Source organism: Tamandua tetradactyla, chromosome 17, assembly GCF_023851605.1.
Source record: "Tamandua tetradactyla isolate mTamTet1 chromosome 17, mTamTet1.pri, whole genome shotgun sequence".
In the NCBI taxonomy this organism is placed as follows: domain Eukaryota; kingdom Metazoa; phylum Chordata; class Mammalia; order Pilosa; family Myrmecophagidae; genus Tamandua; species Tamandua tetradactyla.
In genome coordinates, this window is record NC_135343.1 from 73,347,201 (window position 1) to 73,372,448 (window position 25,248).

General features: G+C 39.8%; 1 protein-coding gene across 4 annotated transcripts in view; it reads left to right on the forward strand.

The window, feature by feature from the left end:
- Positions 1 to 25,248, forward strand: part of LIMS1 (LIM zinc finger domain containing 1) — a 166,289-nt gene that overhangs the window by 102,215 nt on the left and 38,826 nt on the right. Inside the window, exon 1 of one of the 4 annotated variants that reach the window (XM_077134943.1) lies at positions 694 to 2,067. The exons of 2 other annotated variants lie outside the window; for them this stretch is intronic. In XM_077134943.1, the coding sequence (XP_076991058.1) occupies positions 1,961 to 2,067 (107 nt within the window). In that variant the 5' untranslated portion in view covers positions 694 to 1,960. Of the gene's footprint in view, positions 1 to 693; positions 2,068 to 25,248 lie in introns of those variants that run through there. One more of the 4 variants, XM_077134944.1, reaches the window with a different exon arrangement.

The following is a 25,248-nucleotide window of genomic DNA, read 5'->3' on the forward strand; positions in this document are numbered from 1 at the left end:
TTACTTTTCAAAACTTCTTTTAAAAAGTTAACCAATCATGTTTACATTTTTTTTCCTGTGGAAATGTTCACATCAATGTTAGTATTTCTGTGTTTGTAGTGAATAAAGTTGATTTGCATTTTATTCATCAGGCATCTATACTTTTTTGATAGCTAGAATGAAAAAGTAAAGAAGATTGGTGATTGTTTCTCTTTTCTTTTTCACCTACTTCATAAAAAAATGAGAGAATTAGTCACTTTAGGTATCCTAATTCTATATATTTCTATTATGTAACCATTAAACCTTCCTCTATTTTAGCTCTCCGTAGGATCCTTGGACTTGGTATAAAAACGACATACATACATTGCTTCTTCTAAATTGTTTCTATTTATTCAGTGCATTCAGAGTTCAGCAGGTATGAAGTGATGGTAATGAAAATGCTTTCTTTTGCTGCCATTCCCCAAGTACACAGACGCAGCCAGTATCACCAGTGTTCTAGGGTATCGCTCCAGAAGGTGAGAGGTACGACTGCCACGTGAATTTTTACTTTTCATCACTAATTAAACCTAATGTAGTTGCAAAATTAGGAAAATTATGTGCCTCTTTAAAAACGCGCATTAGATTTTAATAGCAGCTATAAAGAGTCATTGGAAAAGATACAGAAGCCTATTTTTGGGGGGGGGGGGTGCATGGTCCGGGAAGCTGGCACCTGTATGTCCCAAGTCAAGGAGTAAGCTGTAGACTTCCTTTGCCTTTGGGGTGCCTTAATTTTTGTACTTATAATGTAGATACTCTTAGAGAGGGGAACATACCAGCTCTCTAGCCCTTGGTGTAAAGAAAAAATACCAGACCCATTTCTCTGTGTTCTTTCTTTTACGGGGGTTCTAGAAGGGAAAGCCCAGAGAGAAGTTACTGGAATCATGATGTTCTAAGAAGTTACCCAGGATCTAGCCCGTGTTTATGATATGCTGGTAGGAATCAGGTTGGAGGATGTAACGAAGCGTGCTATTATACTAGTATCATTTGGAGCTGGATGATAAAGGATTGCTTCTGTCCCCCATTATCAATAACACCCCCACCTCCACCCAGCACACACAACATCAAAACACACACCCACCCAAAACCAAACCTCATCCTTAATTTTGCCCTCATGTAAAATCATATACACAGATTAATATTTATATTGCAAAGGAACCCACACACCTTTAGGCAGAAAATGTTGATTAAGCAAACGTAGCTGGTACTTTATATGAGAGGGGATTATTCAGAATGAGTAGTTACTTATTCATAAAATCATTGAATGGAGGTTGATTGAAGAAACTACCTTCCTTTCTGTTATGAATTTTTGAGTAATATTTAATGGGGGAGAAATTAAAGACACTTCCTTCCTTTCTGAAAAGGATTTAGAGTGGAGGGATGAGTGGGAGGAATTGGACTACTTCCCTTTAGAATCCTGCCTTTTTGTTTGTTTTAGGAAAATGTCCCAAAGAGCTCATGATGACCAGGCACTTCTTTAAACTGACAGCTGCTTGTGAAGTGTTTAATGGATTTCCTGGCAGATACAACAGGACGGGACCCTTCTTTAGGCATTACATTACTGGAGCTTTTTATCTCAATGTAAATTCAGAAAGATGTTGGAAAGGTTAAAAAGAATTGGTATGATTATAGGTAACAGTTAAATTTTGCTTATTAGTGGATATGTGAGCAATCTACCATCTGGATCACTGATTCCCCCTTGCCTCCAAGGTGCAAGGCCCGGGGAGATAAGGCAAGTCATGCCTTGCCGAGGAGGGTGTGTACCGGCCCAGAAACAGGAAGCTGGCTTCCCCGGCCTGCCGGGAGGTTTCTAACTCTAGGTCAGGTGTGCTGAGGTCCTGCCTGCCTGCGTGCCGCCAGGGACTGCTGTCTTTCTGAGCCCTGGCAGCCACGCTGCTCAGCAGAAATGCCCGAAGGTGTCAGTAATTAATGTGTAGAGAGAAGTATGACTGCATTACAGCTTAAAGAGCTTTCACATTCAGGCCTCTACAGGAGAAGGCGAGATCGTCCTGATAGTCTGAGACTAAATGGGTTACCGGAGGAACAGCTGAGGTGAGTGCCAAGTAATGGTGGGCTAAAGGTCCGGGCACCTGATCACGGTGGGATTCAGGTCTGAATGCACGCGGTTATGGGCAGACCCATGGAGAAGATTCTGCCCGGAAACCATCAGTCTGTAGTGAATTATTGAATACACTCCCAAGATTGTGCTTGATGAGACCTGTGCAAAAGTAGGACTTGTTCCCATTTCTCCACAAATCTTGTAAGTTGTTTGAGCTTTTCCCCAAACCTGAAGTGTTGTTATGTCTTTAAGAATTCAGTAGTCACCAGAGCAGTTATATTAAACTGGAAACAATTGATTTTTTTCCTTTCTTTCTTAGTTTAAAGATAGTTTGCTGTGGCTTATTAGAACATGCTTCTGTGAAGAGTTGTTTCTTTGATTTTGAATGGTAGGCGTAGTTTGTGGTGTTTTTGCTATTTTGGGTAGGGGATGGAAGTGTTCTTAGGAGACTCTTTTGTTATTGAGATGGATTTAACCTTAGGAATGCAGTGGAACTATTGAGTGTAACCCAGGAAGGAAGGACATCACAAATCTGGAGACCATTTTAACTGAAAAGCTTAGGAGTTTTTTTGTTTTGAAAGTAAATTAGCCTAAAACAACATAATTACATTTTTGTTATGACTACCGAAATTTTTTTTTTTTAATTTTTGGTTCTGAAAAGTTCCTACAATGTTAGTCTGTATGTGAAAATAATATGTTAATTGTGAGAGGTTTCGATTTTCTCTGTTTCTGTGATGAAAAGTGTTCCTGTTTTAGTGCTATCAGAAAACTGCAATAATAGACTTCCCTTTCTCTTTATTTCATTTACTGTATAGTGCTTTAATTTGTTTTTGGACTAAGTGTCTAAATATTAGAATTACATGGTGAGAAAATTATCTGTACATTGTGAGCTGTTGGTCTTTTTAACTATTGGTCTTTCTTTAAACTCATTTTCAGAGTTTACTTTAAATTCTCTATTTAAATTTGACGGAAAAAATTGAAAAGGAAGTTTTAAACTTCTCTATTAAATTTGTATTTGTCTTATAGCCATCCGTATCCAAGAACTGGGTTTTGGAAGGGAAACATTTATCTGAAAACTTTCTATTCTTTCACTACCTTTACCCTTTTGAAGAAAATAGTAAATGTCTATTGATAGGAACAGTTTTCAAATTTATTACCTACTACTCCATGTGTCACTTAGTTGCATTTAATGTATGAACTTTGAATTGATAAGATTTAACAGGTTTTATAACAACATCAAGGTTTAAATTGTTGTAAATTTTAAGGGTGAAATTAATGATGTTGAACTCGATTGCTAACCAGATAGGCTTGTTGGATGTAACTTCTGCAGTCAACATTTAACTGTAGACATCCGTCTACTCTTAGCAATCTTTTATCAATTTTTCAATTTTTACCAGTTTATTATTATCAGTCTGCTCCTAACTACTCAAGAGTGAAAAATTACAAAACAGTTTTAAATTCAGATTTGGGATTCTATGGATTTTTTTTTTTTTTAAGTTTTTTAAGCTATGTAAAACAACATTCTAGACCAACAGACTTTTACTTATTTTCAGGTGGTAATGAAAGTACCTGTTAATTAAATTACCTGTGTGCCCTAAGATGCAGTTATTTAGGTAGTTATGTGGTTTTAAAACAACTAGATTCTTTTGTCTAGAATTTAAAGGAGGAAGAGTAATTCTTAAGTACTGCTTGTTCCAGTGGTTTAAGGTGAAATACTTTCTACTCATTGTGGTGACGTAGCTCCCTGGTGACTTGAGGACTTGTGCCACTTCTTCTATCCCCTAACGCATGGACAATGACCATTGGCCTTATTTTAGGATTGTAGCCCTTAGCCAGGAAAAATAGACAATTGGCTGTTTCCCCATGGACTTTAAACAATTTGGAAAGGTAGGATTTTAAAATTATTATACAAAAACTATTTTTAATATTAAGTAAGATTTCTTAGCTAATGAGAATTAGGGAGAGTATGAATTTTGAAGCTAGGCCCAAGTTCAGTGCCACGTAGTTGAAAAAATTCTGTAATCTTGGTCTGTCCCTCTTAAAAATGAGGATTAAAAATAATGCTGTTATTGAGCATAATTTGTTATTTCATTAACTCTTCACTATGACTCAGTGAAGTAAGTGGCATTTATTATCCTGTGAAAAGTGCCATAGAATTAATGCCTTTCATGCATATTTAAACGCATTTTATTGAGTGCCTACTTATGTGCCAAGTAGGATGGAGTGATAGAACCCAGTCCGTACCCTCCCAGAACACAGGTTTTGGCAAATCACATATGGCCGACCTTGTTCTCTCTGTGAGCTGTTATTCAGCTTTGAGTACATGTACTGCCAAACAGTTCATCTTTCACGCTATCTTAAAAATTGTGCAAGACCCTGTTTCTGCTCTAATACCTTCTTACTCACATATTCGTTTCTTGGTGTGTTTGTGGACTCTAGTAGAACTGTCAGTGACTAAAACTGTTATCACTGCCAGAAAGCATTCTTCTCTTAAGTTTAAATGCAAGATTCTGTTCTGAGACATAAAATACAGGTGTTTGAACAGAAAACAGACCTTATGCTTTATCTTTAAAACAGAAGCTTGTTAAATGCAACATGATGAATTCTGAACTTCATAGATTTTTACTTAAAAGTCTTAAAATGGAATGCTTGCCTGCCATGCCATGCAAGAGAACAGAGTTAGATGCCTGGCCCAGGCATCCCCCAAGAAAGGATAAAAATCTTAATGTGACCTCTGATACTTAGAATATTTGCATAGTTTGTAAAATGGAATGCCAACCAGTGTATGTGAGGGTTGTCTTATTTAAGTAATAATTGTCACTATGAGTGGAAAGTGTCTGGCAAGCTGTCCTTGTGAGCCTCTCTCTTGAGGTATATGACATGCCTTAATTTTGGCTGGAATCTAACATGCCTAAGAAACTACTGGAAATTATGTTCCCTCCAGAAGCCAAATGGTTAAGAATTTGGATGTGGTGTATAATATTCCTTCATACACAGACCTTTTCTCTATACAAAAGGCTCTGCAGTATGAACACACAGACTCATAAGCTGGATGGAGTGGGTGTGGGTTTCTAACGCAAGCGGCCGACTGATTGGAGTGAAGTAACCATTCTTATACTGTCCAGCTGTTCTTCTGAGCCTCGCACCTTTACAGGGTGTTTAGGTTTGTTGAAGCTGCCAAAATGCAGTATACGCGAAAACGCTCTGGCTTTTAACCATGTGGGTTTATTAAGTTACAAGTTACAATTCTAAGGCCATGAAAAATGTCCAAATTAAGGCATCAAGAAGAAGTACCTTCTCTGAGGAAAGGCCGATGGCATCTGGATTCCCCTGTTACAGGGGAAGGGACGTGGTGATGTCTGCTGGTCCATCTCTCTGGGACTCTGGTTCCCGTGGCTTTCTCTCTCAGCTCCTGAGGGTCCTTGCTTATTTCTCATGGGCGGGGAGGGCACTTCTCTCTAAGCTCTCTCGGCTTTTGACTGTCTTTTATCCTCTTCCCAAAGGATTCCAGTAAAGGATTGAGACCCAACTTGAATGAGCTGGGTCTCATCTCAACTGAAACAGCCCTAAGCAAATGGTCACGCCCACAGTAGCTGTGCTCTTACAGGAATGGATTAAAAGAACATGGTCTGTTCTGGGGTATACAACAGATTCAAACCAGCACATGGGGCATTGACATTTCCCCCCTGCAATTTACCAGAAAGTAACATCTAAGATTTATACCATGTTTTTATGCCTATTCCATAGCTATTTATTCTGCCTCTGAAATTACATTACACACAATCTCAGTGTTTTTGTTTGTTTGTTTGGTTGGTTTTTCGGGGTGCATGGTCCGGCAATCGAACCTGGGTCTCCCGCATGGAAGGCAAGCATTCTACCACCGGACCTCCCGTGCACCCACAATCTCAGTGCTTTTTGAAGAAACCTGAATGAAATTCATTCCTGGACAATTTTCTTCTTTACAGTTCTTGGAGTCATATGTACTCTGTCACAAATATAAGGGATCTGAAAATAATTGGAGATACCTCAAAATTCAAGTATTTGCTGGCTTACTCCAAAACATTGTCTAATGCAGGGGCTGGCAAATTATATATGACCCTCGGGCCAAATCTGACCTGCTGCCTATTTTGTGTGGCTCATGAGCATAGGCTAGATTTTAAATTTTTTGGTGGTTGGGAAAACAAAAAAGAATATTTCATGGCACATGAAATTGAAATGTCAGTGTCCATAAATAAAGTTTTTATTGGAACACGGCCATACTCATTTGTTTGTGTGTTGTTTGTAGCTGCTGCTACAAAGGCAGAGTTGAGTTGTTGTGACACTGCCTGTACAGCCCACAAAGACCTAAGTATTTACTGACTGGTCTTTATAGAAAAGATTTAGTGACCCTGGTGGAGGGCTAAGATAAAGAACCCTCTTGTTCCTTCAATTTTGAATCTACCCACCCTATCCCCCACCCCTGCCTCCCTCCCCCAGTTAGGCTCATAATATAAGAAAAAAAATCAGAGCTCTGACTGTCACTTGAAAATGAATGTGAATCAAGAAGATGTACTTCAAAGTTATTATCCCTAATAGTGTAGGAATACAATGAAAATATGAAATCAACAGGATGCAGATATTTTAAGCCAACAACGAGGAGTTCTTTACTTTTTAGAACTTCTCTGTGTTCTCCTTTCCTGTAATGCTAATGGTACCAAGTGCCCTTTTCCTGATTCATAGATGGAGTAGGATAATCAGGAATAGACGTACAAAGAAAAAGTAACCTTTACTTTCTGATTATTAAATAAACTTTTGAACTCTTATCTTTCTAGATAAAGTATGTAAAATCAGTTTCAGTTGCTGGAGGGTATGTCCTTGACTCGGTTTGAGAGGTGAGAACTCGGATCATATGTTCTTGAATAATACATTACCATTTATTGAGCCATTGCCATGGGCCAGATCTTAATACAAGAGCTTTCATGTGTTTGATAGTTTTTAAATTTCTCACAGTGCTGTAAGGGAAGAAGAACCAGAGTCTGTGAAAGGTAGTCATGGTTAGGTAACCAGTTCTTGTTCACTTCGTTCAAATGAATTAATGATCAGAATTGAGTTGAGGTTAAAACAAATGAGCCTCACTCTAGGACCAACCTGAACCCTGAGTTTCCTTGCATACTTATTTTGAAGGTTGCTGATTATTATTTTTTGCCTGTCTTTTGGCTGAAAAACAAATGCTCATAGTTTGGTAACTGTTCAGTGATAGCAATTAGTCTAAGAATGAAAACATGGCCCAACTAGCAGGAAATGTGTATTCTGCTTGAAACAGAGAGCTATCAGTTTGCTAGGGTTTCTTTTCCTTTTCTTTTCTCTATTGTGGTAGCAGATACATAATTTAAAATTGCCATTTTATCCTTTTTTGTATACAGTTCAGTGGCATTAATTACGTTTACAATATTGTGCTATTAGCAGTATCCATTACCAAAACTTTTTCACCACCTAACATAGAAACTCTTTACCCATTAAGCAATAACTCTCCCCATTTCCTCTTCCCTCAGCTCCTGGTAACCTGTAATCTACTTTATGTCTCTATGAATTTACTTATTCTAGATATGTCATATAAGTAGAATCATTCAATATTTGTCCTTTGTAGCTGACTTAGTTGATTCAACATAATGTCTTTAAGGTTCATTGAAGCTGTAGCGTGTATCAGAACTTCATTACTTTTTATGGCCAAATAATATTCCTTGTGTATATGTATGTGTGTATACACACACACACACCCCACATTTTCTTTATCCTTCATCTGCTGGTGGACACTTGGATTACTTCCCACTTTTAGCTGTTGTGAGCAGTGCTGCTATGAACATGATGTACCAAGCATTAGTCCCTGTTTTGTATTCTTTTGGGTATATCCTAGGAGTGAAACTCCCAAGTCATATGGTAATTTTGTCTTTAAGATTTGAGGGTGAACCATTGATTGTATACCCAGTATGAAATGTTTGTAGGTTAAGGATATTTGTATGTTAAAAATTTATCAATAAAGATATTAAATATATATAGTTTCCATAGTGACTGCACCATTTTACATTCCCACCAAAAATATAAATGGGTTCTAATTGTCTGCATCCTTACCAATCCTTGTTACTATTATTTTTAGTAATATCCATCTTAGTGGGTATAAAGTGATATCTCATTGTCATCTTGATTTGCCTTTCCCTTGTGACTAATAATGTTGAGCATCTTTTCATGTGCTATTTAGCTATTTTATGCTTTCTTTAGAGGCTTGTCTATTCAAGTCCTTTCCCCATTGTTTAATTCAATTGTTTGTCTTTTTGTTGTTGAATTGTAGGAATTCTTTATATATTCTGGATATTAAACCCTTATCAAATATATGCTTATGAAATATTTTCTCACATTCTATAGTTGACTTTTCATTTTCTTGATGATGTCTTTTATACAAAAGTTTTTTATTTTGATAATTTCCAGTTTGTTTTTTTCTTTTACTGCTTGTGCTAAGAAATTTTTACCAAATCCTAGGTTCTGAAGATTTTCCCCTATCCTTTCTTCTAAAAGTTTTATGGTTTTAGCTCTTCTATTTATAGAAGAGCTAAAACTCTTAATCCATTTTGAGTTAATTTTTGTATAAGCTATGCAATAGGAGCCCATCTTCTCCATCTTTTTGTTTGTGTGCTTTGCATATGGGCTTTCAGTTTTGCCAGCACCACTTGTTGAAGACTTGTTCTTTCTCCATTGAATGCCCTTGGTACCCCTGTCAAAAATGAAGGCCATGGACAGTGTGGGTTTACTTCTGAACTCTCGATTCTGTTTTATCGGTCTGTGTGTCTGTCCTTGTGCCGGTACCCCACTGTTTTGATTACTATGTATTTTTGTTACTAAGTTCTAAAATCAGGAAGTGTGAGTCCTCCAACCTTGTTCTTCTTTTTCAAGATTAAAACGAACTTTTGACATGAATATTTTCTTATAGAAATGAAGTCTACTTTTAGAAATTATTATTAAATTATTCTTATATAAATATAAAACTCCTGGGCGGGTGATGGTGGCACAGTGGCAGAGTTCTCACCTGCCATGCCAGAGACCTGGGTTTATATATATATATATATATATATATATATATATATATAAAACTCCTTACATTTTTAATGTCTATTAATTCAGTAGTATACCAAGATTAGTGAGCAATTCAGTATGCAGAAGTTTTATTTTAGCAGCTTAAGTATTTTTTAAACAGCTTTTTTGAGGTTCAACTGATGTACCCCAATAAAGTATGCAATTTTACTGTCCAATTTGACAAATTTTGACACATGTATACTTAGTCTTACCATCATCACAGTCAAGATCCATTATTCCCGTAGTTTCTTCCTGGCAGCTTGTAATCCTTTTCTCTTTTCCTTCCCTTCCATCCCTCCCCAGGCAGTCTATGATTTGCTTTCTATTGCATTAGATTAGATTAGTTTGCATTTTTTAAAAGAAGCATATATAAATATACACCCTTTTTTTTTTTGGTTTTTTGTCTTAAACTCACATGATTTTCTTGAAAGTCATCATCTTGTTAGTACTAATAGTTTATTCCATTTTCTTGCTGAGTGGTACATTATATGGATATATCACAATTTGTTTAACCAGTTACTTGGTTGGCATTTGAGATGTTTCCATGTTTTGATTATTACAAATAAAGCTTCTATGGCCATTCAGGTACAAATCTTTGTATGGACATATATTTTCATTTCTCTTAGGTGAAATGGCAGAGTTCTTTAGTAGGCATATGTTTGAATTTTTGAGAAACAGCTAACTTGTTTTCCAAGGTGGTTATACTATTTTACATTCCCAGTAGCAGTGTATAAGTGTTCCAATTTCTCTACATCCTGAATTATTTTCAGTTCTAGCCATTCTGTGGGTGTGTAGTGATATTTCATTGTAGTTATAATTTGCATTTCTCTAATGACTCATGAAGTTGAGTACCATTTCGTGTACTTATTGGCTATCTGTATGTCTTCTTAGGTGAAGTTTCTGTTCAAATTGTTTGCCTAAATTTTATTGGACTGCTTCTTATGTTATTAAGTTCTAACAGTGCTTTATTTATTCTAGATACAAATCCTCTGTCAGATGTATATTTTGCAAACATCTCTAAGTCTCTGGCTTTTCTTCTCAGTTTTATAACTGTCTTTTGAAAAGCAAAGTTTTTTACTTTGATAGTTTAGTTTATTGATTTTAGTTTATGGTTTTGTGTGCTATTTAGGAAATCTCTCCCAAACTTGCAGTAAATAAGACTATCCTTAAATCTGTTACATATGAATATAAAACACAATTGTTTTCAAAACCAGCTTGGCCATTTGTACTGTTGACTACTTTCCTGGCCATGTGAAAAGTGCTTTTAGGATCACTGAATTTTACGATAATCGTTTGAGATACATGGTTGGTAATTTGTTTTGGGCCCTTGGGATTTGAACCCAGGGTTGCTGGTGGCTGTATCTCACATTCAGCATGGGAGCTCTTAACCACAAAACTATATGGTCTCAGGTACACTTCAAAGTAAGATTTGTTAGTGTAAATCTGAATACCCTTAATCTTCATTTAATGTTAAAATTTTACTATTGATTAAAGTAAAAATTAATGTCCTGTGGGCCTGTGAATAAGAGTGAAACAAAAATTGAATTTTTCTGCCTCTTCTTTACATAGACATTTACCAGAGGAAGTTTGTCCAGGCATTTTTTGTTCTGTCTACATGTATTAAGGTCCTGTTATATGCCAAAGACTCAGGAATACAAAGCTAAGACATTTGTGATCTACTAATATGGAACTTAGTATTTGGCGGTGTTCTAGTTTGGCAGCTGCCGGAATGCAGTATACCAGAAACGAGATGGCTTTTATAAAGGGGAGTTTAATAAATTGCTAGTTTATTGTTCTAAGGCTGAGAAAATGTCCCAGTGAAAGCAAGTCTATGAAAATATCTAAACTAAGGCACCAACCAGAGGTTACCTTCACTCAAGAAAGGCCGATGAAGCTCAGGGTTTCTCTCCCAACCGCAAAGGCACATGGCAAGCATGGCGACGTCTTCTAGCTTCGTCTCCAGGCCTCTTGCTTCACGAAGCTCCCCAGGGACGTCCTCCTCCTTCATCTCCAGAGGCCGCTGGCCGGTGGACTCCGTGGTTCTCTCGTCATTTTCATCACTCTGCTCTGTGACTCTCCTGTTGTTCTCAAGCTTTCTCCAAAATGCTTTCTCCAAAATGCTTCCTCTTTTAAAGGATTCCAGTAAAATAATCAAGACCCACCTGGAATGGCTGAAGTCATAGCTCCCTCTATTCAAAAGTGAATACACACAGGGTGGACGATGGTGGCGCAGTGACAGAGTTCCCGCCTGCCATGCCAGAGACCTGGGTTTGATTCCTGGTGCCCATGCCAAAAAAAGAAGTTAATAGGCACAACTGGGTGAATCACATCTCCGTGGAGATAACCTAATCAAGTTTCCAACCTACATCATTGACTAGAGATGAAAAGAAATGGTTGCTCCCACAAGGTTGATTAGGATTAAAACATGGCTTTTCTAGGGCATATAAATCCTTTCAAACCAGCACAGGTGGGAAAACAGACACATAGATAGGCAATTAAAATGTACTATACTGCTAGAGGAATTACCAGGATGCTATGGAAACAGTTGTATTAGGTACGTATTACTGAATAAAAATGTATAGGCAACAGGGGTCAGCAAACTATTTTGTAAAGGGACAGATTGTAAATATTTTAACTTTGGCCAGCCATACCTCTGTTTTGCCACTACTCAGTTCTGCTGATATAGTGTGAACACAGCCAAAGAAAATATGTTAATGAATGAGTGAGTCTGTGTACCAATAAAACTTTATTTACAGAAACAGACAGCAGGCCAGATTTGGTCTGCAGTCCATAATATGCCAACTGCAGGTTTAAACCAGCAAATATTTGTTATCTGGACACAGCTTGTCATGGTTAGGGACAGATGTCAACTTGGCCAAGTTGTGGTACCTGTTCATCTGATTGGGCAAGCGCTGGCCTGTCTGTTGCAATGAGGACATTTCAAAGGATTAGGTCATGATCACCTCAGCTACATCCACAGCTGATTCCATTTGTAATCAGCCAAAGGGGAGTGTCTTCTGCAATTAGTGATGCTAAATCCAATCATGGGAAGCCTTTTAAGGAGGACTCAGAGGAGACAGGTTGCATTCCTGCTTTGGCTGGTGAGCCTCTCCTGTGGAGTTCATCCAGGCCATCCATTGGAGTCATCGGCTTCGCAGCCTGCCCTGTGGATTTTGGACTCTGCATTCCTACGGTCACGTGAGACACTTTCATAAATTTTATATTTGCAAGTGTTCCCTGTTGATTCTGTTTCTCTAGAGAACCCTAACTAATACACAGCTTAATGCAGCAAACATTTATTATCTGGACACAGTCTAGCTATATCTCAGGCTCAAGGTCTCTCGTGAGATTGCTATTCAGCTTTCAGTCGTCTCCAGGCTGGAATGGAGCCGAAGGATCTGCTTCCAAGGTCAATCTTGGAGCCTCTCCACATGGCAGCTGGCAGGGTGAGTGAGCCGAGGGAGAATGGGAAACACCCTAAGCCACAGACTTTTTATAACCTCACCTTGAAGTGCCATCTTACCACTTTTGCTGTGTTCTGTTTGTTAAAAGCAAGTCAGTAAGTCCAGTTCATTCTCAAGAGGAGGGGTTCACAAAGACGTGAACAGGAGGTGGGGATCGGGGAGCATCTAGGAGTTCCCCCACCATACAGAGGTAGAATTTAACTGAGCCTGAAGTTCCTAGAAGAGATAGTGGAGGGTACTTCAAGACATTAATTCAGAACACCGTCAGCGTAAGAGCATCAGCAAGGGATGTGAAATGTCTGCTTGTTAAATCATGCCTCAGTTTCTCTGTTGGACTCTATATTCATAGTGTCTCTGAATCATCTGTCATTGACCACAGCTTCACAAGATCTGTGTGCACCTTCGTGAAGGAATAAAGGGCCATACCTGCTTCCCAGTTTTTTTCTTCCCGTCTTGTTGCGTTTCTCTGTGATTTAATTGTCATTTATTACTTCATTGCTGGGCTTCAGTAAACATCTGTTGAACAAAAGCGTAGGGAATCTAGAAGAGAAGCAAACATGGGTAGACCTCTTGTGAACCTCTTGGGAAAGACATGTTCACCTCTTCCTTTTGTTTAATCCTCCCTTGACCCGTTAGCACAGGTGAGACCGAACCTGGAAATCAGGACTCTCCAGCTCTCAGTCCAGTTCTTTCCATTGTACAACTTCTGCCCTCCATGCTTTTTTCTGGTGGCACAGAACGCTGGACCTCTTCCTTCTGAGTCTTAAATACAGAATCATTCTTTTTGACTCCTTCTGTGGCAGAGTCTGGACACATTGCAGCTTTTTTGTCTCTGTTATCTCACCGTGCAGTCCTAATTCTCTAATACTAACCATTTTTTTTTCCTCTGCAGCCTGGCTTCTGACCCTACTGTTTTGCAATGCCCTGGGTCATTTGGTTAGTCGTGGTTCTTTTGGGGAGCAACTGAAGCAGACTCTGGCTAATATAGGCAAAAAAGAATTTTGTTGGAAAGGTAGCAGATTGTTCACAGAACTTGCAGAAGTGAGAAGATTGAACAACCAGGCTTGGTATGGGCCGGAACCCAGGAAGCCCAGCCAGCAGGAACCATCACCTTGGCTCTCCTGCAGGGACGGGCTGGGCAGGGTGCTCCGCCCAGGCCACTGGACACTTGGCATCACAGCTCCTGGGTGCTGAGTTCTCATTCTCCCAGCTTCAGGGCACTTGCCCTAGATTCAGGGCCCCAGGTGAGAGCATGAGATTGGTAGAGCCCAGATCAGCTGCCCCGCCATGTTCTGCTGAGTGGCAGGGCCGGGCAGGCTGGGGGATTCTCCCCCATTGCAGCTTCTGGTATGGGAGGGAGGCTCTAGCTCCCACACCAAAGATCTGCCCTAAATCTTGTTATATTCCCGTTTTTGCTCCTTAAAACCTGATAGTGGTCCTCCTTAAAGGTTCTCAGCATTTCCCCTCCACCTCCATAGCACCCTCATTCTTACTTTTCCTCCTAGTTGCTGCTTTTCATTTTAGCCTTTGTCCTCTCTTCAGTGTTTCCTGAAGTTCTTCAATATTTGCAGATTCAGGTTTTATCTTTGTAAAGGTGATTGTTAAATCTAGGCTCTGGGAGTCATTTCTAACTTTCTGCAAGTGAGTAGCACGATTATACTGTTAGAGCTCAGTTAATATTTGTGGAGAATGCATGAATGAATGGATCTGTTTGAGAACAGGGGTCCTTTATTGATTGGGTAGTGGAGTCAGAATAGTGTGTTTGGATTTTTCTTTCCAGACTAAGCTTAAAGCCATTAGAAGATTATAGAATGTAGCATAAATGGGAATTAAAAAAAATAAGATAGCAAATCTTCGCAAGTCCCATGAAGTTAGAGGGTCTTGTTATCCTTAAGTTGTGCAGGGTATGGTGTGTGTGTGTGTGTGTGTGTGTGTTTGTGTTTTTTGGTTTTGGATGTTTTATTTTAGAAATTAATACAGAGTAGGTTGACATCTGTTTTATTTTCCCTACTTCATTACCATCCTGCCACCCAAGCAACTTCTGTCATGAGTTTTCTGAGTATCATGCAGCCCATTTTTACTTTTGTTTTTACCACGTTTAAATGATGTTTAGAGATACATGCTGTTTGCATTACAATTTATACAAATGTATTACAATTTTAAGTTATGTTCTCCAAATCACTTTTCTCATTCAACATTACTTTTTTAGAATCTTTGTTTTAACTATTATATAATATTTCCTTGAAAGCATATATTCTCTTTTTCCACCTCCCTACTGATGAACATCAGTTGCTTGGGTTGCAGGGTATGTTTTGGTGTATTTTATAACGTGGGGAAATTTTTCATTGAATTTGTTTTATAGAGTTTCTTTTTAAAAACGGAATGCCGGTAGAATGCTCACCTGCCCCGTGGAAGACCCGGTTTGATTCCTGGTCCATGCATCTCCACAAAAGATTAAAATGAAAAACCACATAAAAATAGAATGCTGTTTTAGCTACTTGGGCTTGAGCAATATTAGATTTTGTCGCCACCATAACTGCTTCTGCTGTTGTCTTTGTATGTCTCTTTGTTGCCATCTGCTTTGAGGTTATAACTTTTTAAGGAAGGCATTGTTAAGTGGTACATTTTATTGTCAAAGTTTTAATTGGTTAGAGATGAGGAGGGTGAAACAATGGTGATGTTACAGGGGAGAAGGGAGAAGTATTAGTATGTGGAACTAAAAATGAACCACGGTGTTAGCTTCTAACCTGTAATGTTTTTCCATGTTCAGGAATAAAAAGAAAGACTTAGAGGAAGATTTCCTGGAAAGATGCCTCTCCATCAGTGAGCCCAGGATGGTCTCTTCTGAGATGGCTTTAAAGACAGAGAAGGAAAGGGGGAGGGCGAGAGAGTGATTGATTCAACTGCCAGTGAGTTAACTTTCACTCATAATAGAAATGGTTAATATCAGACCATCTCAGGAGACCAACATTTCTAGCGCTTCTGATTGTTATGGGAACAGAAAAAAAAATTCAGATATCAACTATACTTTCCATTTCAGAATCTCAGAAAAGGAATAGGTAGTAGCTACTTTATCTGTTTGACACTTCATTTCGTCTTTTTTTTTAAATTTTTTAATTTATTAATTAAAAAAATTAACAACAAACAAAAACATTAACATATCATTCCAGTCTACATATATAATCAGTAATTCTTAATATCATCATATAGTTGCATATTCATCATTTCTTAGAACATTTGCATCAATTTAGAAAAAGAAATAAAAAGACAACAGAAAAAGAAATAAAATGATAACAGAAAAAAAAGATTATACGTACCATACCCCTTACCCCTCGCTTTCATTTATCACTAGCATTTCAAACTAAATTTATTTTAACATTTGTTCCCCCTATTTATTTTTATTCCATATATTCTACTATTCTGTTGATATGGTAGATAAAAGGAGCATCAGACACAAGGTTTTCACAATCACAGAGTCACATTGTGAAAGCTATATCGTTGTTCAATCATCATCAAGAAACATGGCTCTGGAACACAGCTCTACATTTTCAGGCAGTTCCCTCCAGCCTCTCCACTACATCTTGAACATCAAGGTGATATCTACTTAATGCCTAAGAATAACCTCCAGGATAACCTCTCGACTCTGTTTGGAATCTCTCAGCCATTGACACTTAGTCTCATTTCACTCTTCCCCCTTTTGGTCGAGAAGGTTTTCTCAATCCCTTGATGTTAATTCTCAGCTCATTCTAGGGTTTTTCTCAGTCCCTTGATGATGAGTCTCAGCCCATTCCAGGATCTCTGTCCCATGTTGCCAGGAAGGTCCACACCCCTGGGAGTCATGTCCCACACAGCGAGGGGTAGGGTGGTGAGACTGCTTGTCATGTTGGCTGGAGAGTGAGGCCGCATCTGAACAACAAAAGAGGTTCTCTTGGGGGTGACCCTTAGGCCTAAATTTTAAGTAGACTTGACCTATCCTTTGCGGGGTTAAGTTTCATATGAACAAACCCCAAGACTGGGGGCTCAGCCTATAGCTTTGGTTGTCCACACTGCTTGTGAGAATATCAAGAATTCAACTTGGGGAAGTTGAGTTTTCCCCCGTTCTCACCATTCCCCGAAGGGGACTTTGCACATACTTTTCCACTCACTGATCAAATCACTCTGGGATTCATCGGGGCATCACCTGGACAAACCAACAAAATCTCATGTCCTACCTGAGATTCCAAGTACTTACGGCGTTCAATCAAACTATCTCCATAAGTTATATTAGGAAATGCACTAGTCAAAATATAAATTTTGTAACAAATAAACATTTTTTGCTTTAGTCTCACACATAAGGTGACATTTTAAAATATTAATTACTATCTGTTTTCAGCACCCTGCAATAATGACATTCCTTTGTTCTTCCTCATGCAAAAACATTTTTAAAATTGTACCTTGTACATTTCACTATTATTATACACTCTAGGCATTCCTAGATTATGCCATCTCAATCTTTAACATCTATCTTTCTTTCTGATTTCATTTGTGCCCCCAGCCCTCCTCCCTCTATCATTCTCACATGCAGCTTCATTCAGTGTTTTAACATAATTGCATTACAGTTGGGTAGTATTGTGCTGTCCATTTCTGAGTTTTTGTATCCAGTCCTGTTGCACAGTCTGTATCCCTTCAGCTCCAATTACCCAATATCTTGCCCTATTTCTATCTCCTGTTGGTCTCTGTTACCAAGGAAATATTCCAAGTTTATTCACTAATGTCAGTTTTCATTTCATCTTTTAATGCTTGTCATTTGTTCTTAGGAGCTTAGGTTTCCCCATTTGTCAACGGAATATAACTTATAAAGGGAGAAAGTGTTTTTGTGTTAATAGATTTAGAGCTATTCAAAGAGGATTTATTGAGTTTTATTTTAAATATCAAATGACTGGATGCTTTCCATTTTTACTATTTGGAAAGCTACGCTGTTTGAAAAACAGAAAGCCAATTGTTCTTTGCTTCCTAAGTGTTTTAATAATATATCTGTTGAAATTCACTTGTCTTCTTTTCTTTGAAAGACACCACGTTAAAAGTTAAGCACTAGAGCCAGGTGAGATGTAGGAGTTAAGTATCTCTACATCTAGCAGAGAATGTTCTCAGAAAGTGTGATGAAATCGTGTAGGAAAAGCCTAAGGGAGCACGTATAGTCAGAATCCTCATGATTCTTGGCTGTTCTTTGTCAGGCAAGGCCGGGCTTAAAGGCACAAAAATTTGATGTGTCTGGTCAGATGGATGGTCAGCGAGCTGGAGGAAAGCCTGCTGACTTCTGATTCTGCAGTTTTGAAAATGTGAGACATAATGCAAGTGTTACCAAAGAAAACAAAATGTGAGTTATAGCATGAAGCACGACTTCAGCTGCATCTACAGAGCCGTCCGTCAGCCCCTGGCATTGTGGCCTCTGGGCTCTGGAATACTGACTCAGGCTGTCTAAATTTAGATGAAAATATTAAACAAAAAGGAAGGTAGATTGACTTTTTAAATTTGTTTATATAAGCAGTTTGCTGAGAGGCAATCTATGTCTATATAGCAAGTATACAGATTGATTTCTGGGATGAGCAAATACTGACATTGCCTCATGAACCATTAAATATTGTTTTCTGATTGTGTTTGTGCTCTGATGATTTCCTCCCCTTCCTTCTCCTGTTCAAGGAAGCATATCCCATATAACTCTTAAATGCTTTGTCATGACAGTAATGAAAAATTTGGGGTTTACCCCTTTGAACCATGTATTCTTCTCTCCCTTCACTTTTGCCAGCATCTTGATCCTTAATTGATTTGGAATTTTTGTTATTGTTTTTCCAGTTCATCTTTCTCTAAACTTTTTGAGTTGTTGGTAAAGGAATAATAATTTATATGATCTTGCTTTTTTCTTCTTTTTTATTAACACAATTTTATTGAGATACAGTCACACACCATCCATCCTTCCAGTTGTCTTGCTTTTTTTTTAGCTTTTTAAATTGTATAATATAACATATATAAAGCAAAGATAAAGTGATAATTTTCAGAGCACTCTTCACAACTCAACACAATCGACTTTTTTTTCTTTTTTGTGAAAAATAGCATATATATGAAAAAGCAATACATTTCAAAGCACAGCACAACAATTAGTTGTAGAACAGATTTCTGAGTTTGGTATGGATTCCAATTCTTCAATTTTAGATTTTGACTTCTAGCTGCTCTAAGCTGCTGGAGACTAAAAGAAATATCAGTTTAATGATTCAGCAATCATGTTCGTTTGTTAAACCTTGACTTCTCTGTATAACTCTACATCACCTTTGATCTTTCTGTCCCATTCTTTAGAGGTATTTGGGCTGTGGCCATTCCAACTTTTCATCTTGGAAGGGGCTGCCAATAATGTGGGGTAGGAAGATGGAAACTAGCAGATGTTCTGGAGAGGCTGGGCTTTCTAGGTTTCAGGGCTTCTCTGGTCCAGAGTCGTTGTCTTGCTTTTTAACACAGAATTATTTCCATTAAGTAAAATAGTCATGTGGCTATTTGTCTCTAATAGATTAGAATTTTGCCAGCTGTGGAAGAGATCTGAACCATGCTTTTAATGGGATTTAGATCATTGACTTAATACAACCATCATAAATCCTAGCATTAGAGGGTTAGACATCTGTTATATTCAATTTGTGTGGTTTTATTAGTTTATTTGCACCGTTCTCTTCATTTCATCATTAGATTTGCTTTTCTACTAGATTCTAAGCTCTTTGAAAACTCAATTATTCTGCTTTCTATTTTCTCTGCTTAGTAAACTGGCTCAGTGCCAAGTTAGTTTTGATTACATTTTTGCATCCTTCCTTACGAACTGCTATGAAAGAGATTGTTCTGTTTAGTGCTTTACAGCACTTGGATAAAGGTTTGAATTGAAGGACTGGATACAGCACGATAAAGTGCACTTTGCTTGGACTCCAGGTGTCCTCAGCTGAGAGTTTCTGGCATCACTTTTGTTTTTAAAAGAATTAGAGGATGGTGTTTACTTAATGTGCTATTAAAGGTTAAAAGCTGTATATATGGGGAGGCTGGGGACGTATGCCTCAGTCACAGCTAGAACTGAAGTAGTCACCCCAAGCCCCATCGTGTTGTTTCTCTTCTCCAGCTTTTTCATGAACGTCTCTTGCACATTGTTCTTTTCATTCTTTTTTTTTGGCATGGGCAGGCACCAGGAATCGAACCCGGGTCTCCGGCACGGCAGGTGGGAACTCTGCCACTGTGCCACTGTCGCACCGCCCATGTTGTTCTTTTGAAATAGAATTTCTTGAAGTGTTGAGAGTGGTTGAGGTGGGAAATGGGCGCTGGACACAGCCACTTGATGGCAGGGTAGAGGCAAGTCTCCAGGAAGAGGAGAGAGGACGTGTCCTCAAGGACTCCTGGGGGAGTGGGGCGGGAGGAAGCAGACTGAATCACTGACCTGCCCTGGGTTAGGGCCTCCACCTACCAAAGTCAGTAAGGGGCAGGGGAAGAACCAACACGGGGCTAGTCGCTGCTGTGGACTGTGGCAGCTTCCGGCTTTCCAGCAACCCCATTCTGCAGTCATTCTCACGTTAGTCCAGTTTGAGATAATGAAGTGAGAAATCATCCTTTCAAAGCTTGCTTTGTAACCAGAATTGCTCAGAACATTATTGTAGTACATCTTAGATGTTGCCTTATAGCTCCAGAGAACCTGGAAGCTCATATAGAATGCTTCCCTCAGAAGCAGCTTTTGCTACTCTCTTGGAGCTTTTTCCAGGGTTCCTCCCAGAACTGTGTTTATATATAAATACTTCACAGCTTTGCAACTCTGGCACCTCCTCATGACAGTGCCTCTGGCGAGATGCCGTCTATGTAAATGTTAAGCTGTACACTTGGTCCTTCTCACTGCAAGTTTTCTAAAATTGAGGTACTTACTTAGAAAACAGGCCATTGTTTAGTTGTATGGCACAAGTACTGTGTCAGGAAGGGAACTCGGCACGGCCAGGACCAGGAAAATACGTGTGTCGTCCTCATAGTAAAACGGCACAGCACACCTCACAGCAAAGTGTGCTTGATAAATAGTGAGTGCTTGAGAGGCGTCCAGTTCTTACAAGGAGGAAGAGGAATGTGACTTTACAGAAGATCTCAGGTTCCTTTAATCTCTTTTGCTTTTTGAGAACATAGAAATAGAGGTGTGGATACCTGTTTTCACTCTACCCTGCTTCTCTAAAGACCTAGGACAATACCCTGTGTGAAAATATTATCTTTATTATGGGACCCCTGATCAGCTGGCCCCTAAACCCGCAGCGTGTACAGGAGCGTGCTGTCGGGAAGGGGTGCCCTGGTCTGCACTCTGGGGGTTCGGGCTGCCTTATCTGGCCTTACCTGGCCTTGGAACAGAAAGTCCACTTGTGGCCTCTGACTGGAGACGCTCAACTTAGGGTCCATTAGCTTGGACTTCCCCATAACTGACCATTCTGTTATGCCCCACTCCTCCCATCCCGTCCAGTCGTTTTAAGTTGAAGGGTCCCACCGTAGTCCTTCTGTAGCAATCTGGGTCCGATCAAGAGAGGAAAGCTACACTGTGAATTTGAACAGGGAAGGTTTAATGTAAAGATAGGAAGAATTATTAACTCTTACAGGGAATTGGAGTAACAAAAAATTGACTAGTAAGAAGTAAAGAGGTATGTGATGATTTTGTGAGCCACTGATTGTTTACTTTGGATGGACTGTATGGTGTATGAGGATGTCTAAATTAAAAAAATATATATATACATATAAAATATATAAAAAGTTAGAAAAATTTAGATTTAAATTTTATATATATATAAAAGTAAAGAGAATGTAAAAGAAAATGGGAATAGCAGACAGAAAGAGCAGTCAACGCTTAGGACAGATACTGAGTGGCCCTAGGTGGCACCCTCCCCATGCCCAGGGCAATGACAGAGACGTTGCTGCAGTGCTGTGCCAGTAAAACCTGCTAGAAATCTGAACCTGTCCAGAATCCTTTCTCTAAGGTGCAGGGAAGGCTGTTCACAGTGAACTGTTGCACCAGAGGCACCAGACTATAGAACTGCCCAGAGGTGGGGCAAGAAGCACTCTGCTGTAAACAGAACCAACCGGGGGCTGGTGCCAGGGGAGCTGCTGGCCACTGGCTGCTGTGTGCTGTGGGAGGTGGGCCCTGATCCAGCTAGGAGAACTGCAGGAGGTGGGCGCTGATGGAGCTGGGAGCACTGCAGGAGGTGGGCCCCGATGGAGCTGGGAGCGCTGCAGGAGGTGGGCGCCGATGGAGCTGGGAGCGCTGCAGGAGGTGGGCGCCGATGGAGCTGGGAGCGCTGCAGGAGGTGGGCGCCGATGGAGCTGGGAGCGCTGCAGGAGGTGGGCGCCGATGGAGCTGGGAGCGCTGCAGGAGGTGGGCCCCGATGGAGCTGGGAGCGCTGCAGGAGGTGGGCCCCGATGGAGCTGGGAGCGCTGCAGGAGGTGGGCCCCGATGGAGCTGGGAGATGGAGCTGGGAGCGCTGCAGGAGGTGGGCGCCGATGGAGCTGGGAGCGCTGCAGGAGGTGGGCCCTGATCGAGCTAGGAGAACTGCAGGAGGTGGGCGCCGATGGAGCTGGGAGCGCTGCAGGAGGTGGGCCCCGATGGAGCTGGGAGCGCTGCAGGAGGTGGGCCCCGATGGAGCTGGGAGCATTGCAGGAGCCAACTCCTAATGGAGTGGCCAGCGCTGCAGAAGGTGGGCCCTGACAAAGCTACCCGATCCCAGAGCACCCTGCCTTCACTGAGCCCAAACCAACAAGCAAAGCCTTTTCCTCCTGCAGCGACTCTCTGGCTCCCTCTGCTGGCAAAGTGATTCAGCTAACAGAAAAAAACACGGCTTCCAAGGAGCGGACAATTAATCATTACCGGGCACAGCCCCTTCCCCACCAAAAAGATTCCACTAATGCTCTGTGAAGGAGGTGTGTTTCCTTGAGGTAATAGTTATCATTATTTTATATATGATTGCTAGTTGTACAGAATATCTCTTCCTGGTAAGAGCTAAAGGAATAAACACATCTTCCCACTTAATCCTATGATTGCCTTTTTAACATTTTTTACTGTATAATATAGCATATACAAAGCAAAGAAAGAAAAAAGCAAGTTCTCAAAGCACTCCTCAACAAGTAGTTACAGGACAGATCTCAGAGTTTGTCATGGGTCACCATACCATCCTCTCAGATTTTTCCTTCTAGCTGCTCCAGAATATAGGAGGCTAGAAAGAATAAATATATATTTTTTTATCATTACAACTTTTTTTGTGTGTGTGAAAAATAACATACATACAAAAAAAAAGGCAATGAATTCCTATGACTGCTTTTAAAATCCAGACTTTCAGAGGGTGAATTTTATGGGAAGAGAGAATGGCTGACAGACGAGGAGGCACATCTACAAGACACTTAGGAAAAACTGAAGCCATAGCTAAGTATCTGCAGATAATTGACAGACGCAGATGATAATTGGGTCTCCTTGACCCTTACATTATTTCCACATAGTTTCTTTTCTTTTTGTTTTTAATTTGTCCACACATAGGAAAATTTGTAACTCATGGCTGCTGAAATAATCTGCCTTTCTGTATGCACTTGACAATATTTGACGTGAAGGAAAAAAAAAAACAAATTTAACAGAAAGCAACAACAAAAATATTTTCAGTTCCTCTGCTTGGTCCTGGCCAATATTTTCTATTATTGTTCAGTACAGTAAGATATATATTAAAAGCGTGTTCTGTGTCATAAAGAAAATGACTGACAATGAAAGTTAGAAATATTTAGATTTAAATTTGAAAAAGTTCAGTTTCACTTGACTTGAGGTCAGGATTTTCACTCTGCCCTTCCATACTGAAATATTTGTGTTTTTTTTTTTTTATCTTTATCATTGAGAAAAGTCAATCTCACATTAAGCTTAGTCACAGCATAAAAACTCCCACTGACTTCCTTAGCTGCCGGTCAGCATGTAGTGAGATAGCCCCGGCTGAGTCATAACTAAAATAAGAATGTAATTTAGAGCCAGAGAGTCGGTGGCTGATGGTCCCTACAGCCATATAAGGAGCTCACGGGCAAATGAGGAGGATTTCCCTGATACTCTGGACCTTCTCTTAAATTCACATTCTTCACGACAAATACTGTTGTTTTATTTTATATTTGAAATACAAGGCTTTCTAAAATTTGTCTCTTTTGTTCAGGACACAATATAGCTTAAAAACCAAAAAAAAAGGATGTTAAGGGGTGGGAATATATGGTTAGTAGTTCACAGCAGGAATAAAGGGGAGAAATCATTTGAACCATGGAGGCACTGCTGCAGAGACATTTTCCATTGAAGGCATTTTGAAAACTCAAAGGAAAAATGTCATTTCCTTTGAGGAAAGGAGCCCACGAGAGACAATTGTTTGGGCATTTTTAATTGACTGAACACTCTGCTTATTTTTATTTGGGTGACCTTGGGAATCCAGTGAGATTTTAAAGATGTCAAGATGCAGTAGTTATAGTTGAGTGAGTTCATTACGGAGGAGAGGTGTTCGTGCTGAAGTACCTGAGCTGGGTTCAGTCTTCCGTGCGTACCCCCACCCTCCCCTGGAGTTTTTGGGTGATGAAGCCCACCAGTGGCTGGAAGAACTGGGTCCTGCCTGCTTGGGTGAGGAGACACTCCAGGGGCCTCTTCCTTCACCCTTCCGAGTTCAGTTATCTAGCACCCTTTTGGAAGATGTCAGATTTGATTACTTGCATATGAGAGGGTGCCTGGTGCCAGGAGGGTTATAAAGACTTTGCTGAAGAAGTGTGTATATTAAGGTGCTCTTGAGGAGACAAGGACATGTTTACAACCTAAAGCACGATGTTAAATGTGAACTTACCCCCTTGTTGAAGGGATGCACAGTGCATGTTGTTGCTCGGCAGGGACCAGTGGGAGCTGGAATGCTCAAGGCTTCCTGGGCGAGACCTGGAGCAGGAATTTGAGGTCAGGGCAGGGTTCAGACAGACAGAAAGGTCTGGGAAAAGTCTGTGTGGGGGAGGGCGATGGTATTCATCTGGAGAATTTTATGTCGTTTTAGATGCATTACCCAGTACTAGAAATGTTTGCGTGTTACTATTAAAGATAATTCTAAAGTCACCTTGAACAATCCTGTATTTATTTAAAATCATATATGTGTATAGGTATTTTTGAAAGGATAGAGATTAGAACATTATTAGATAGCAAGAATATGAGTGATTCGTCTCTGCTTTTCTCTAAATGTTCTATAATAAGCAATATTACTTTGGGGCTGAGAGGCGTAGGAAAATTCAACTTACAAAAGAAAAATGCAGTTCAGTGATCCTGTCCCAAACTGTACTTACACTTTCACATGCTCGAGGCTTAAAGAAACTGTGGATGCCTCCTTGTGTAAATCACTTATTCATTTTTGGTTATGTGTGATTGTTCCCTTTTGCTCCACATTCTGCTGCTTTCCCAGTAGAGTTTTGGTTTATTCACGTGGCCGATTGACTCGTGAGATAACTTCTTCGTTATTGTAGAGACAGTTGAGTTGCATGTAATGGTCAGCACTGTTGGAGAAAGGGGAGAATGCTCCAATGAGCTTAGTTTCAGTTTCTCTCTTCCAC